This window comes from Cupressus sempervirens, chromosome 6 (genome assembly GCF_028749045.1).
Source record: "Cupressus sempervirens isolate cs-2001-9-10 chromosome 6, ASM2874904v1, whole genome shotgun sequence".
Taxonomy (NCBI): domain Eukaryota; kingdom Viridiplantae; phylum Streptophyta; class Pinopsida; order Cupressales; family Cupressaceae; genus Cupressus; species Cupressus sempervirens.
Genome location: NC_143123.1, coordinates 698,812,867 through 698,827,156, shown reverse-complemented (window position 1 = coordinate 698,827,156; position 14,290 = coordinate 698,812,867). Strand labels below are relative to the sequence as shown.

Sequence of the window (14,290 nt, the reverse complement as noted above, 5' to 3'; positions counted from 1 at the left end):
GAGAAAATTTATAGGAAGTATCCCTATTCTAAGGCTATATTTTTGGATGCACAAATATATAAACATATGAAGGTGTGTGTGTGTGTGTGTGTGTGTGTGTGTGTGTGTATACTTTAAATAAAATAAAATAAAATATTGATACACTAAGATACAACTATTCTTTATTTTTAATATACAACTGTGCTATAAATATATTATTTAATAATATACAAATTTGAAATAGTTTTAAAAAAAAAAAAGTAAAATGAAATTATTTTTGATGATAACCATTTTATTCTACTTAATTAAACCATTATGTCTTACAAAAAATACAAGCAACTACATCGCACTTGTTTCATAAATAATCTGCACAACTAATTATATTAAAGAAGTAGTTAGCTAAATAAATTTTTAGTCTTTCACAGATGGTTTACATATAGTGCTTCTAAATTTATATTTCTAAAATTATACATCAAGAGTTTTCCTCTACAAATAGTTTAACTTGTTGATGTTCATTTTATTATTGAAACTTAAAGACCTCTTTAAAAATTATTAAACCACCCCAACTTAAATTTAAGTCCAAGACAAATAGTAATTCAGGATCGACAAATTAGGCAAACACACATTCCTGTATGAGGGCTCCCAACTGCCACCTTCTTTTGTGTTATTTTTTAAATGTGCTAATTTTGTCTCCCAAAACAGAAGAAACTAAAACATGATTAAAACTACCATGGCATGTTGGAAACTAAAGATTCAAACATTTAGAAGAGTGTTATGTCTAAACAAGGCTATGTAAAACTTTAAATATACTTAGCTACATTATTTGTTTTTAATATTATATCTAATTTACAACTTTATAAGTACCAAATATATTAAAATTTAATATCCATGAAATTACTAAATATACTCTCATTCACACAATACAAAATGAAATAAAAGTTTAAAGAAGAAAAGGGCAACATGCATGTGCTTGATCAAACTGAACTATTATAAAATCTACAAAAAACTCTTAGTTAAATAATTTCTCTTGAGATGACGGTTCACCTTTGTCAATATTTAAAAGATGATTCTACAAGCATGACAAGAACACAGAGCATACAAAATAGTTGATAAAGATGATGTTTATGATGTATATTTTGTTGATAAATAAGTGACAAACAATAATAGAAGAGTAGATAATAAAATTGAGATTCTATATGGCCAAGGGGTGGCCTATTGTTGGAGTTGAAAGAAAAAAATTATAGGGTCTGAGAATGATCAGAAGGAAAGTTGCATTGTTCAAAGACACACAAATACGGAATTTGTAGCTCCTCAATCAGTGCATTCATTTGTTATTTCATCAAACATAAAAAATAGAATGGGACTGCTCATGGTCACCCTAACTCTCACCCTTGGCATCATGGGAGGGTACTTGTTTCTTCTACTTATATATTTCCAATTTAGGGAACAATTTTTTCATGAAGTATTTCATTTTACATATCTAGAAGTCAACAAACGATTTCACATTTAGATAGAACCTTGCACGAGATTCTTGGTCTACTTTGTCCTGTTAAAACCATCAGGGGCCAATGTATTCTTATATAATTAGAATTTTTTTCTTGGATTAATCTTAGATGATCAAGTCACTATTACCACCAAGACCATCTCCACCCTATTGCCAACTCCCGTAAGTCATGCTAGAACTTTTTGTAAACTATTAAGACACCAACATAATAAATGTTGACAATATTATAGTGATCAAGCAGGACTTTGAAGAACCACCATTTCGTTGCTCTGTTGTCGTCACCTTTTTCCGTTGCCTCCAAAACATTTTTGGTATTAGACATCACCAAATTGGTAAATGTCTCAACTATAATAGCCTATCAGCTAACAAGGTATGCATGTTAGACAATAAACAAATAGTACTGTGGAAAAATATTTTAATAGAAAGTTGGGAATTTAACAAAAAGAGAAAATACAAGAGAGGTCTACAATTGAGAACATGCTAAGTCAAAGCTTAGTGTGTTATGTGTAAGACTAGTTTACCTATTGCACACTGAAATACCATGACTAATTTTAATTTCAATGGAATTATTTTCTTGTTTCAAACTTCTTGTCAAGGTCCACCACTCTTTTGAAATAAATCTCATTAAATATTTTACCTCATATTTTTCAAATTGCTAGTAGGTATAAGCCATATTCAACAAGAGCTTTGTAGAGCTGGAGTCCCACCTAATGAAAAAATAGATTGTGAAATTTGTCAAGTGTTCAAGTAATATTTTAATCAAAATAAAGCTTCTCATAATTGAAAATAATTAAATTTTTGATAAAATAATAAGATAAAAAAAAGTCAATAAGTTCTTTTTTTTTTTCAAAAATCAATAGAAAATTAATACATATGCTTTATAAAATCAAGACAATATGAAGGATGCAAATATTCAATAAATAAAGAAACCAATTAAATTACTTGGAGTTCGTAAATAAAAATGCCTATAAAATTTTGTCCACATAAGCATCTTCCAAAGATTTAGGCAGATCAAAGTGGTATCATCTAACATGCGATTGGATGCCTAAGAGTTGAAACAAAAGAATGAATGTCAAGATTTCCACTTACATCAAATGTTTATACACAAAGTATATACTGTTAACAAGGAATAGAGGCACATACACCTTTTGGATTGGGTCTAGTCATGCCATACAAAATGATATAGTTAAATCCCAATAGTATCACACTATAGTATTTAAAATGAAATACATAGAAATAGAAATAATAAAAAATAAAAATAAAATATAAAAACAAATAAAAAATAGTAGAAATAAATAAATAAATGTGACTTTTCTATAAATGACTATAAATTTATCCCTCCACATGCCCAATGGTAAACAAACAACTTTAGAAAATAGAGTAAATCTATTTTACCCTCTATCCCACATATAGGGCACTCTTAAAGGTTTAGCACGTATAATGCTAATCACAAGGTCAAAGGAAAATTCTCAAAAAATAGACTTTCTGCAATACCCGATTATCCATCTACTACTGCTTTGATCAATTAAATTTGCATTTGAGCTGAAAAGAATGTGAAAAAAATGTGTGTACAAAATCTATTCAAATATTCAAAGGGAGATATAGTGAATCTAACATGGTGGAGATTGGGGACTTAATTTTTAGATGTAAAGTTCTCATTGTCATGCAATTGAACTTAGCCAATTTCCTAAAGATATCAGGTTTTTGATTCTTAAAGACATTTTATTGCTACACTATTCAAAATGTGGATGACGCCATGCTTGAAGGATTCAAGACCATGTGGCCACAGCTTCAAAATTTGGCAGGTCATATTTATTTTAAGTTGAGAAACTTTAATATGCACTCTTCCAATCTCATGCACTAAACATAGGCTATCTGAGCCATAATGATAGAAACAAGCCTCATGGATGTTGAGCAATACACTAGGCTTAAATTACTACATGAAATTTCAAAAGGAGAATTAGTTAATAAAATCAGTCTTCAAAATTATAATCGAGGCAATGTTGTAAACCAAGAATTCCTAGAATAAGGGTTCTTAATAGGTTTCTAGCACTAGAAGAGTTGGTAATCCATGGCCTATGTTTCCAGGTAAATTGTTGTACATTGAGCTAAATATTTGTAGAATAATATTTATTTCTTTCAAATTCTTGTATAAATTTGATGAAAATGGCATTGCTTCTTTTAAATTCTTGCATATGAATGAACATATATTATGTTTGATGTAGGAGATGATTCTGAATGAGATTTGAGTACAACAGATGAATTTGTTAAATTTGAAAAATGGTGCAAACCCATATTGGGGCAGACAACGCTAAAAAAGCATTGAATTTTTTGCATTTTCTTTTCAAAGATTGGTCCATTGAGTGTAGCAATTTTTTTTTTTCAAGAAGACTATGCTAATAACATGCATAGTAAATTGCTAGATTAGGAAAATGAGTTTTCAAAATCAAGATTGTTCACTGCCATAAGAAAATAGTCAATGTAGAGGAGAACACATTTTTAATTTTGTGGAAAAAACCTCTAGTCAGTGATGAAAATAGTAGTGGGAAAACTAGAAGCCTTGGAATGTGCAGATAGATTGATAAATTGAATTTAGCAAAAACTTCATTCATGATTGAAATATATAGATAGGAAAAACTAGAAGTAAAAAGCAATTATACATCATATATTGTACACCATTTTTTAATCACTAAAGGATGGAACAAAAATTGAATTACTAAAGATCTCAAATAAATTTAGATAAGTTTTGCAAAAGATCCATGCTTAGACTGTCATATACCTGAAAAAATCACATTATAGGCTAAAAAATCTGCAACAATTTAACACAGTTTTTTTCTTTTCTCTTGAAACACAATTTAAATAATATATTTAAATACATAAAAAAATTAACACCTCACTTAATTGAAAAATAAAATTAAGTTTGATAGATTTGTGTTGATAACTAGTAAAATGGACCTCACTTTATTTAAATTATATTTATTCCCAACAACATCTCTAGTGCCTCCATCCATAGTATTCTCTGCAATCATACAACAAACAACAAATGAGGAATGAAATTAAATCAAATAAGTAAGTCTAAATTTAAAATATAAGAGTATCTGATGTGAAAATTTAATATGAACAAAGGTGTTCAAACTGTAGGCTTTCAACCATCTTCTGTTGCAACACCTTCATAGTCCAATAATGGAAGTGTTTAAAGATTATATTTTTTCATTGCACAATACACCATAGAAAGTATCCTAGAAATGGGAACTGACTTGATAAGCAACAAAATCAGCACTAAAAATGAATCCCAGTGGAAAATCTTGTGGCAAATTTCTCATGTTGAATGTGAAGCTAACCTAAGAAAAGTTAATGTTCCTGAGTCCATAATTGCAATTCTCACCACACGAGGCCCCCTGACCTCTAAAGATTTTTTCTATTTACATGCACATGCAACACAAGACAGGGTACACCGTGAGATGCCATCACATGGACGATGTTTCCTTTGAAAATTGCCACTCGTCTATTGAACAATTTGAAAAATGGCACTTGCTCAACTTCTCTAATTTTCAGTTGAATTTTTTTTGAAAATCTAAAATTTCACTTAATAGAAAAATTAACTTAGACCATAAGATTAATGAACATTTTTTTCCCTTTGCACAGTTTTCAAAACATGAACTATTAGTTAAAAAGAGACTGAAAGCTATAGTCTCCGCCTACATATGCAGGACTAATAAGCATTATGATTGCTCAAAAGGTCACGGAACATGCTAGGCTTAATGTGAAATAGTTAAAATCACACGCCTAGACTCTAATTCATTGCCCTTTCGAAGCCTATTGCTCATATGACCGACTTTGGCCCTTTGAATGACTTTTGCACATATGACCAACTTTTCATATGTTTCCCGTGCCAAATGTCTTCGCATATTAATTCCCCGGGATGACTCTGCCACTCTTTCTCCTCTCTCTATCGTGGCAACCGTTTGACATATGAGCAGAGTTGCTTCTCTCAAGTCTTTGTTACGCAACACTACCAAATAAATTTCCATGCGTTTGGAAGAACACTATACTTTTCACCCTCAGCTTAATTTTGTGAATGGCTGTCATATCCCCAAAAAACTATTTTATTTTATTTTAAACCCTACGTTATGCAAGCACTCCAACCTCTTTAAAATGAATTTTCACATCTCGCATCTGGGAAATTGGAAACTTTGAGTTGGGAGTGAGGTTTCTCTTTCTGGGGTGTTTCCGGCTGAGCATAATTTCCTTTCTACTTGAGCGCTAGACAGTAAATTATATTGGGAGTGATGGACGAAACCAATAAAAAGTTCTGCATCTGTGTATTTATAGTGTGTATCCAACTGAAAACTCACGGCTCTGCAGTCAAAGGTGGACACTCTCTTGGGCGAATCGATGACAAGAAATCAGACAATAATTTCGAGAAATGGCAAATCTGAATTGGGATTTTTCAGCCCAGATGGTACGAGTAACTGGCATCTGGAATGCCAATATAACAGAGAATACGATTGTTTGGGTGGCCAACAGGGAGACTCCTGCGAGAGAAAGTCCTGGCGTTTTGAAGCTTTCAGGAGGAGGTGATCTTGGACTATTTGACGCAATGGGTGCATCTCTTTGGTCTGCCAATGTGACCAAAAGGCTGGTTTACTAGATTCTGGTAATTTTCTGATGTTCAGTGATGCCAACAAATCTGAAGCTTTTTGGCAGAGTTTTGACTATCCCGTCGACACCTTGTTGCCAGGGATGAGCTTCGGTGGGCAGCAAAAGCTCGTCTATTGGAAAAGCCCAGTAGATCGTGCTCCTGGGATTTTCTCTTGTCAAGCAGACCCATTTGGAACCAAACAAACCGAGAAATGTGGAACTTGGGACGGCAAGTCTTTCAGTGAAATCCCATGGATGATAAACCAAGTCTACTTCTACAATGTCGGCGTTGAAAGCACTCACTCTGGCTGTTATGTCAAGTATACATTGAATGGTACCAAGAATATGCTCTCACGTTTCGTCCTAACAAAGTCTGGAGGAATGCAAGCATATGATCTGCTTGATGACGGTAAATGGAATATGTTCTGGTCTCGACCAGCAGAACCCTGTTCCATATATGGTCTTTGCTGCGCCTACGGAATCTGCAACTCCAACAATCTTCAGTTCTGCAGCTGCGTACAAGGCTTCGCCCCAAAAGACACTCGCGCTTGGGATTCGCGAGAGTCGTGATCGAATGGTTGTGTTCGACAGAGCCCCTTAAACTGCCATGCCAAAAATGGAAGCACCTACGGATTACGAGATCCGAGCAACAGTTTGGCTGCTGCTGAATCCGCATCGTCACACCCTGCAACGACGAAGAAAGATTGCCAGAAAGCCTGCCTCCTCAACTGCTCTTGCACTGCGTTTGCTTTCAGTCCGCCTTCAGGGCCCTGCCAAATCTAGTCAGGCGATATTTTGAACTTGCGTACCTCTCTTCCATCAAAAACCAATGCAAATATTTTTATTCGAGTAGCTGCCTCTGCAGACGCTACGATCGATGGAGAGTCATGCAGATTCCTCGATTTCTCTTCTAACAATGTTTAGCTACATTGAGTTGAAGATTCCAACTAGGAATTTCAGGACAAAGCTGGGGAGTGGAGGATTTGGCACGGTGTACAAAGGACGTCTGGTAGACTGTACACTTGTGGCGGTAAAGAAGATGAACAGTGTACAGAGACAAGATGAGAAGCAATTCCGAGCAGAAATCAGCTCTCTATAACTAATTTATCATTCTTAGTCAGGCTCCGAGGTTTTTATGCAGAAGGCAAGAGAAGGTATTTGATTTATGATTTCATGTGTAATGGCTCTCTTAGTTCCTTACTCTTCTCAAATAAATCTAAAGGTAAACATAAGGTACTCGACTGGAAGACTCGATTTGAGATCGCGTTAGGCATAGCAAGAGGATTACTTTATCTCCATGAAGAATGCAGAGATTGTATCATTCACTGCGATGTTAAGCCCGAAAATATTCTTCTCGACAATAATTTTTCAACTAGAAGTTGGCAGATTTTGGACAGGCAAAGCTTGTGGGTAGAGATTTCAGCCGTGTTCTCACCACAACAAGAGGAACGAGAGGATACTTGGCTCCAGAGTGGATCTCTGGTCTTCCCATTACTCCCAAGGTTGATGCGTACAGTTTTGGTATGATGCGTTTGGAAATCATTTCTGGCCGAAGAAATTTGGATTTAAGCATTCAAGACTCAACTAAGTATTACTTTCCCTCATGGGCTGCCTCCCAAATTTTCAACGGCAACACAATTAATATTGTGGAGGCAGGAACTGCAGAGGAAACTGACAGTGAAAAGGTGAGAAGAACAATTATTGCGGGGTTGTTATGCATTGAAAAGTATGAGGGAGTGAGGCCGAACATAAGGCAAGTGGTGCTAATGCTGGAAGGGAAGTTGCAGCCACAAATTTCACAAATTCAGTACTATGCGCTTATGGACAATCCAATAGACCAAAGAAACAGTAGTAGCAGTGGCGATATATGATGTAAATAGATTTCAATAGTTGTGAAAGACACGAAAATTAGACTTGCAGTGTTTTATGCACATGGATTGTCGCTGCCTCTTGGTATCAACATGGAAAATGCTTTACCTTCCCAATTCTATTGTATAGTTTAGATTTTTGAAGATCTGAAAGATTAATCATTGACTATTTTTAAGTCAATAGGCTTATTTCTATTGGGCTTGCCTCCTTAATGTTGTGACATTCTGGTGTTGTCGGAAATCATAAAATAGAATCCGGTCATTAACAGCAATCTGTCAGAAAGGTCCAAAAGACAAAATCAAATTTAGGATTTCTAAATCGGCTTAAATAAGATTAGTTTTAAAGCCCTTCTTGTCCAGTAAGACCATGTACGGAGCTCCTTCCTCCAAATCTTCACAATACCATTTTCCAAATTATAATTGAATAATGCAAGAAATTAGTGAAACATGTAAGGTATCACAATGGAAACTCTCAAGGGAATTCACTCTCCTTTCCTTTGCTAGATTTCTTAATGTTTGTTTTGTTATATTATTAGTCCCAGGAACTAAAGTTATTAATTCTCTATTTCTCATTAGTTTTGTGTAGTGACTACCCTCGTTCACATCTTCTCTGGACATATTATTGCTATTATTATCAGACTTTGATGGACTAGTACTATGTAGATGGATTAGTGGTATTGTTTTGACACTATCAGACATTATGTTATGGATTCAGTTATTATATGATGAGATCATTTAGACTTTACATTTCATGTATGTATGATGATCATTATATTGTTTTTAGTTATTGTTGATGATTAGCTAGATGGTTATTATTTCATGGGTTTTATTATGGATACTTACCCCATACTTGCATGTGTATGGTGTGCGTGTTTTCTTATTGTATGGCGTTTCTGATGTGGTTAAGGAAGGGAGTCGTAGTCACTTGCTTAGTCGGGATCTACACGATGCACCACTTCCTGCCATTGCCTGTTTAGCTTAGCAGTATATATATACATAGCATGTACATGCATGGCTTTTCTGCAGGTTGCAGGTATCAGGTATCGACTTCCCTGAATTGCCAGGATGAGTGTACCCTATTATACTAGATCAATGATAAGAGAGGGGAGATAAATTCTCAAGTCCAAATCTCAAACCCTAAAACCATTTGTCCTAGTGAGTTGGGATAAGTATCAGAGTTGAGCACCCACTGAATGTGTCAGATGACATATTTCGTGATTTTTAATCTTTTAGACTAATTTTGTGTGAATTGTCCTATGATGGGTTTTCATATTTTGTTACGAAGGTCTATGGTGAATTTTCTATTAATTAAGTCTTAACAAATAGATTTAATTAATAAATTAATTATTTGAGAAAATTAAATATCATGATTTTTGATATTTTGATTATAATTAAGGTGAAATTAATTGAGAAATAAAAGAAAATTTGAGAATTAAAATAAATAATAATTATAAAATACTAATAAATTAATAGACAAATAATAATAATAAAAGTTATAAAAATTAAAATAAAAGTTATTAAATTAAAATGGGAGTTATAAATGGAAATTAGTTAAAAATAATTGGAATTATAAACTTGCTTGGAAATTAATGCAGTTTCCCATTTTTCATGTGTCAACAACACGGGGGTTAGTGCATCAATTGAGCACATGGTGTCTACAACCCTAGGGCTTATCAAAAAGGTTGGAAATAGGTCCATGCTTAGTTGGCAATTTCTTCCAGCTGGTTCTAGAAGCATTCTAGGGTTATCCTAAGAGCTCTTTATATTCGGGCATTCCTTAGAAGCTTGGACATAGCATGGAGAGCGTGGGTAGTGTGGATAGCGTGGTGAACAATTGAAGCATTGGAGGATTCGAGAACTCTGAAGAAGGGAGCTTGAACTACGGGTTTTCTGAGGAAGAGCGAGTTAGCATCAAAATCCGGTTAGACTCTTGTGATTTTACTTGTGCTATTTTTGCATCACGCATTCCCTGTCTTCTTCGTGTCTTCCTTATGTCTTCTGAGAAATTTCATGTTTCTATTGCATACATTCTCAATATAGGAAAATAAGGTAATTTGAGAATTTTATATGCATAGATCTGATAAGATAACGGGGCTAGGGTTTAAACTCGTGACAAAAAATCCATTAGATTATTGGATAAATTTGGGGGTTAAAAGTTTATAGGAAAATTCTGAGAATTAAAATATATTGTGTATATATGATTTTTGAAATCTGCATACATAAATATTGTATATATACATTATTTACACAAATACTGTGATACAAATTTGTATATATATATATATGTTATTAAAGGATTTAAAATTGTTGATAAAAGATTTATGAATTCATCTTTTATAATAATGAATAGTTCTGTAATTTTATAACTTTAACTGTTAAGAATTAATTAATAGTTAAGATTATAAAATGTATAAAGTATGTGGAAATTTAAAGTTGGTGGAAACGTTTTTTTATGTTATAATCGGAGATTAAAGTTTTTTGAGAACTTTTTATCCTTTCAAAAATAGCACATGAAGAAAAGAAAAAAAAACGTACAATATGTCCCTTTAAACTTGGAACCTTGAACTGAGACTTGGCATTTGAATTTAAATTTGAAACTTAGCGAAAGCAAAACATGTGTCTACATTGTGTATTCCTTATGTTAATGTTTTGGGATTTTGGGTTGACTAGTGTTGACCAGTATAGGACGTCTACCAGAGGCTTGGGGGTTATGCGATTGTGATGTCATGATGATGTTTTATTTCTCGATCTTTATAAACCCAACCATGATTATGTGATGGAATGCTCTATGTATTGGTTGTGAATACTGATTGTTATAGTTGAAATTCTTATGTTTGAGATACTTGACTTAACCATTATTTTTGGTCATCGATCAGTTATCCTTGGACATATTCTAGTCGCCATGATGGGACTAATATGTGGATTTATTCTTGATGATGTCATGTTGTGACATGTATGACTTAACCATTTTGGAGTCTTCGATCAGTATGACTTGAGATATTCTTGGTTGCTGTTGAGAACCAATGGACATGGTGATTTATTTTGAGATATATTTTGGTTATTGAAAACCAATGGATACTTTGATTAACAATGATACTTCAGTTGCCAATAGAGAGCTGTTGTAGTCATGATTTTCTATGGAAATTGCTCATGGAGATTTGATGCTTTTATGCATATTTGATGATTTAATCATGGATATTTGTTGATTCTTATTATGGATATTTGATGATTTTGTGGACTTTCTTTATGATTATGATACCATGAGCATTAGGGTAGGATATCTGCATGTGGTGTCGGGAAGTGGCTTGCAATGGGGGTCGGGGCCCTAAGAGGCTGCCAGAATAACTCATTGTAAGTTGGTTTAATAAGTGATAACATTCACACTTAATACTAACTGAATGAACCTAAAAAGATAAGAGTTTTGGTTCTTGCCCATGCCTTGAGTGCTTGTATAGGCTAGGATGGGAGTAGAGAGAACGCATGATTGCGACCTTGCATTCCATAGTATGCCTTGTCAGTATGAAAGGATACTAGTGGCCGCATGAGATCTATATGGACCCATGGAGTTTAGCTAACTGCCAGGGTAACTTGTACGAGATAAATGTGATGACACTTTCCCGCTTGCATAGTAGGTTCCTACATGTCATTGTGTGCCTCTGGGAAGTAGATGTCTATTTTGTGATTGGAACCTTTGAGTTAGTATACTTTTAGGATTCCTGGACTTTAGGGTCGTGTGCTATGTGGTTTTGATAGCCTGTTTGAGACTTGAGATTATCTCCTCAGCACGGTGGGAGTGGACCACTTAGGTACCACGCGGTCAGGTGGTAGTGTATTTTCCACTCTTATCAGTTGAGATTCATTGAGACATTGTGGTTGATGCGTGCTTCTTGATGGTGGATATGTATACTTTCATTGATGATTAGCATATGTTAGATGATGATATCTTATGCTTATATCTGCATGTTAGATTACTTTCTACATATGATGTTATATTTATTAGGAGTGACGGTCCTACTATGTTAATACCGATGATCTCTTTGGTGATATGGGATGTTACACACGGAGGGATGGCTAGGGCCCATGATGGTCTAATGATGCTATTAATGGTTGGGAGGAACCGTGCACTTAGAGTATTTTGTTGATCTTTATGATGGATGTAAATGACTTTTATGATGATGTATCATGAGTATCATGTAATTATCTTTACCTTGATGTATCATGGATTAGAATAGGATGATGTATCTTATTCTACATATGTATATACTTTTAAGCCTTCATACCCTGTGACATGTACAGTGGATGAATGAGCAGTTGGAAATGTAGTAATTGAACATTGGACTTATCATTATTATTTCATGTGGATGTTGTAATCATGTATGTAATTCATGTTAAGGAATCTTAAAGAATGTAATCTGTTGTATATGTTATGTTTACTCTTTAGATGGACATTACTATTGCTTCCGTTATTATGAATAAGTTATATGTGGTATTTACTTTCATGGAAAAAAAAAAAATGTTACTAAACTTAGTGAAAATTCTAAGTTAATTCTTTGGATCCCTTGGTGGGGCATTACATTTGGTATCAGAGCTCGAGTTCTGCATTGGGAGCTCTAGGTAGTTTGGAACAACTGGAACTTGAGACTAGGTGAACTAAAATTGTACTTGAACTATACTTGTATGTTTTTCAACACTTAGTTGTCAAAACTAAAATTTTACTCAGACCTAAAACTGAACTTAGTTTATTGTATCATTTGTCTCTTGATTGTAATAGTACTCTGTACTATTGCAGGATGGTATCTGGGACTAGGTCTTCAGTTAGAGGCCGAGGTAGCGGCCATGGAAGAGGCTGTGGTCGTGGCAGAACCGTCAGTACCCATGAGTCTGCCCATGAGGGATCGGTTCGTATAGAGAGCAGGGAAGAGCACTCTAATAGGCAGTAGGAAGAGAGCCGTAGAGAGGACCAAGCTGAGTTTGAAGAGGTTGGTCTGAGACAATTAATGCAGACTATACTAGAATGTCTACCTCCTGTTCAAGAACAAACTAAAGTACATCAGACAGAACAAGAGCATAGACCTAGGTCTAGAAGACCTCAGAAGGAGCGTCAGAGGTCCATTGTGTCCACTTAGATGAAGGATCTTTCAAGATCCAAGGTTAAGCCTTTCAATGGGCAAGGGTTTGGATATGTGGCCGAGCAGTGGCTTATTTCTCTCGACAGGATTTTTGCTATGCAGGACTTTGACAGCAATGTTAAGGCAAGATTTGTGATCACTAATTTAGAGAACTTTGGAGCCACTTGGTGGACAATTGAGGAGAAGAAGCTAGGGATCGATATGAGCAGTGTCACTTGGGAACTATTTTTGGAGAGTTTTCGTGAACGATTCCTACCAGAGGAATGGAAATAGCAAAGGGCAGATGAATTTCATAATCTCAAGCAGTACACTATGTCAGTAACCGAGTATGAGCGTAAGTTTTATGAGCTCATGTCTTTTTCAGGATTCAGTGAGAATTCAGCTCAGTTGACACAACACTTTATTAGGGGATTGAACAATTGTATTATTGGGGGTGTCAAAGTATTTGAGCCAAAAACCCTCAAGGATGTGGTACATCGAGCAATTCTTGTTGAGCAAAGTGTTAACCTTGGTCAAGGTGGTTTTGTAGGAGCGCCAGCAGCGTCAGGATCTAAAAGCAACTTTAATTCAAATAGTAACAAGAAGCCTTTCTCTTCTAAAGGAAAACAGTTTCACCAACAGTCTCAGCAGACGCAACAATAGAAGGGATTTAATTCTCAGGCTCAAGGTGGTGGCAAAGGTTCTAACTTTAAGAACAACTGCAATATTCAACGCAGTAAGAAAAATCAACCCAACCAGCTGGCTCAGAGTAGTCAGTCGTTTGTCAGTAGGAATAGCCGACAGCAATCAAATGTACCACCTATGGATAGAGGATCTGGCAGGAGTATAGAATATTTTTCATGTGGACAGATTGGTCATTATGCAGCTCAATGTCCACAGTGAACACCTCAGTTTTCAAGACCTAGGCCTACAGCTTCAGAGCCTACAGTTGGTGATGCAGGTAGAGCTCATAGAGTTTTTGCAACAGTTGAACACCATCAGGCGGATCATCAGGGAACAGTGGTTGAGACCACAGGTGCTATTTGAGGTATATCTCTTTCAATATTATTTGATTCAGGAGCTACAAATTCATTTATTTCACCATCTATAGTTTCTAAGTGTAAGCTAGATGCGGTGAAGCAAGATCATGGTTGGCAAGTGGAACTAGCCTCAGGTATCAAGGTCTCCAT

General features: G+C 35.0%; 1 protein-coding gene across 1 annotated transcript; it reads left to right on the top strand.

The window, feature by feature from the left end:
* The first annotated feature begins 5,909 nt into the window (after window positions 1-5,909).
* Window positions 5,910-6,694, top strand: LOC149554148 (S-locus-specific glycoprotein S6-like). Its single transcript, XM_089790443.1, has 2 exons — window positions 5,910-6,100; window positions 6,160-6,694. Exons 1-2 carry the CDS (start codon window positions 5,910-5,912, stop codon window positions 6,692-6,694), a joined length of 726 nt encoding a protein of 241 aa, XP_089646569.1.
* The last annotated feature ends 7,596 nt before the right edge of the window (window positions 6,695-14,290 follow it).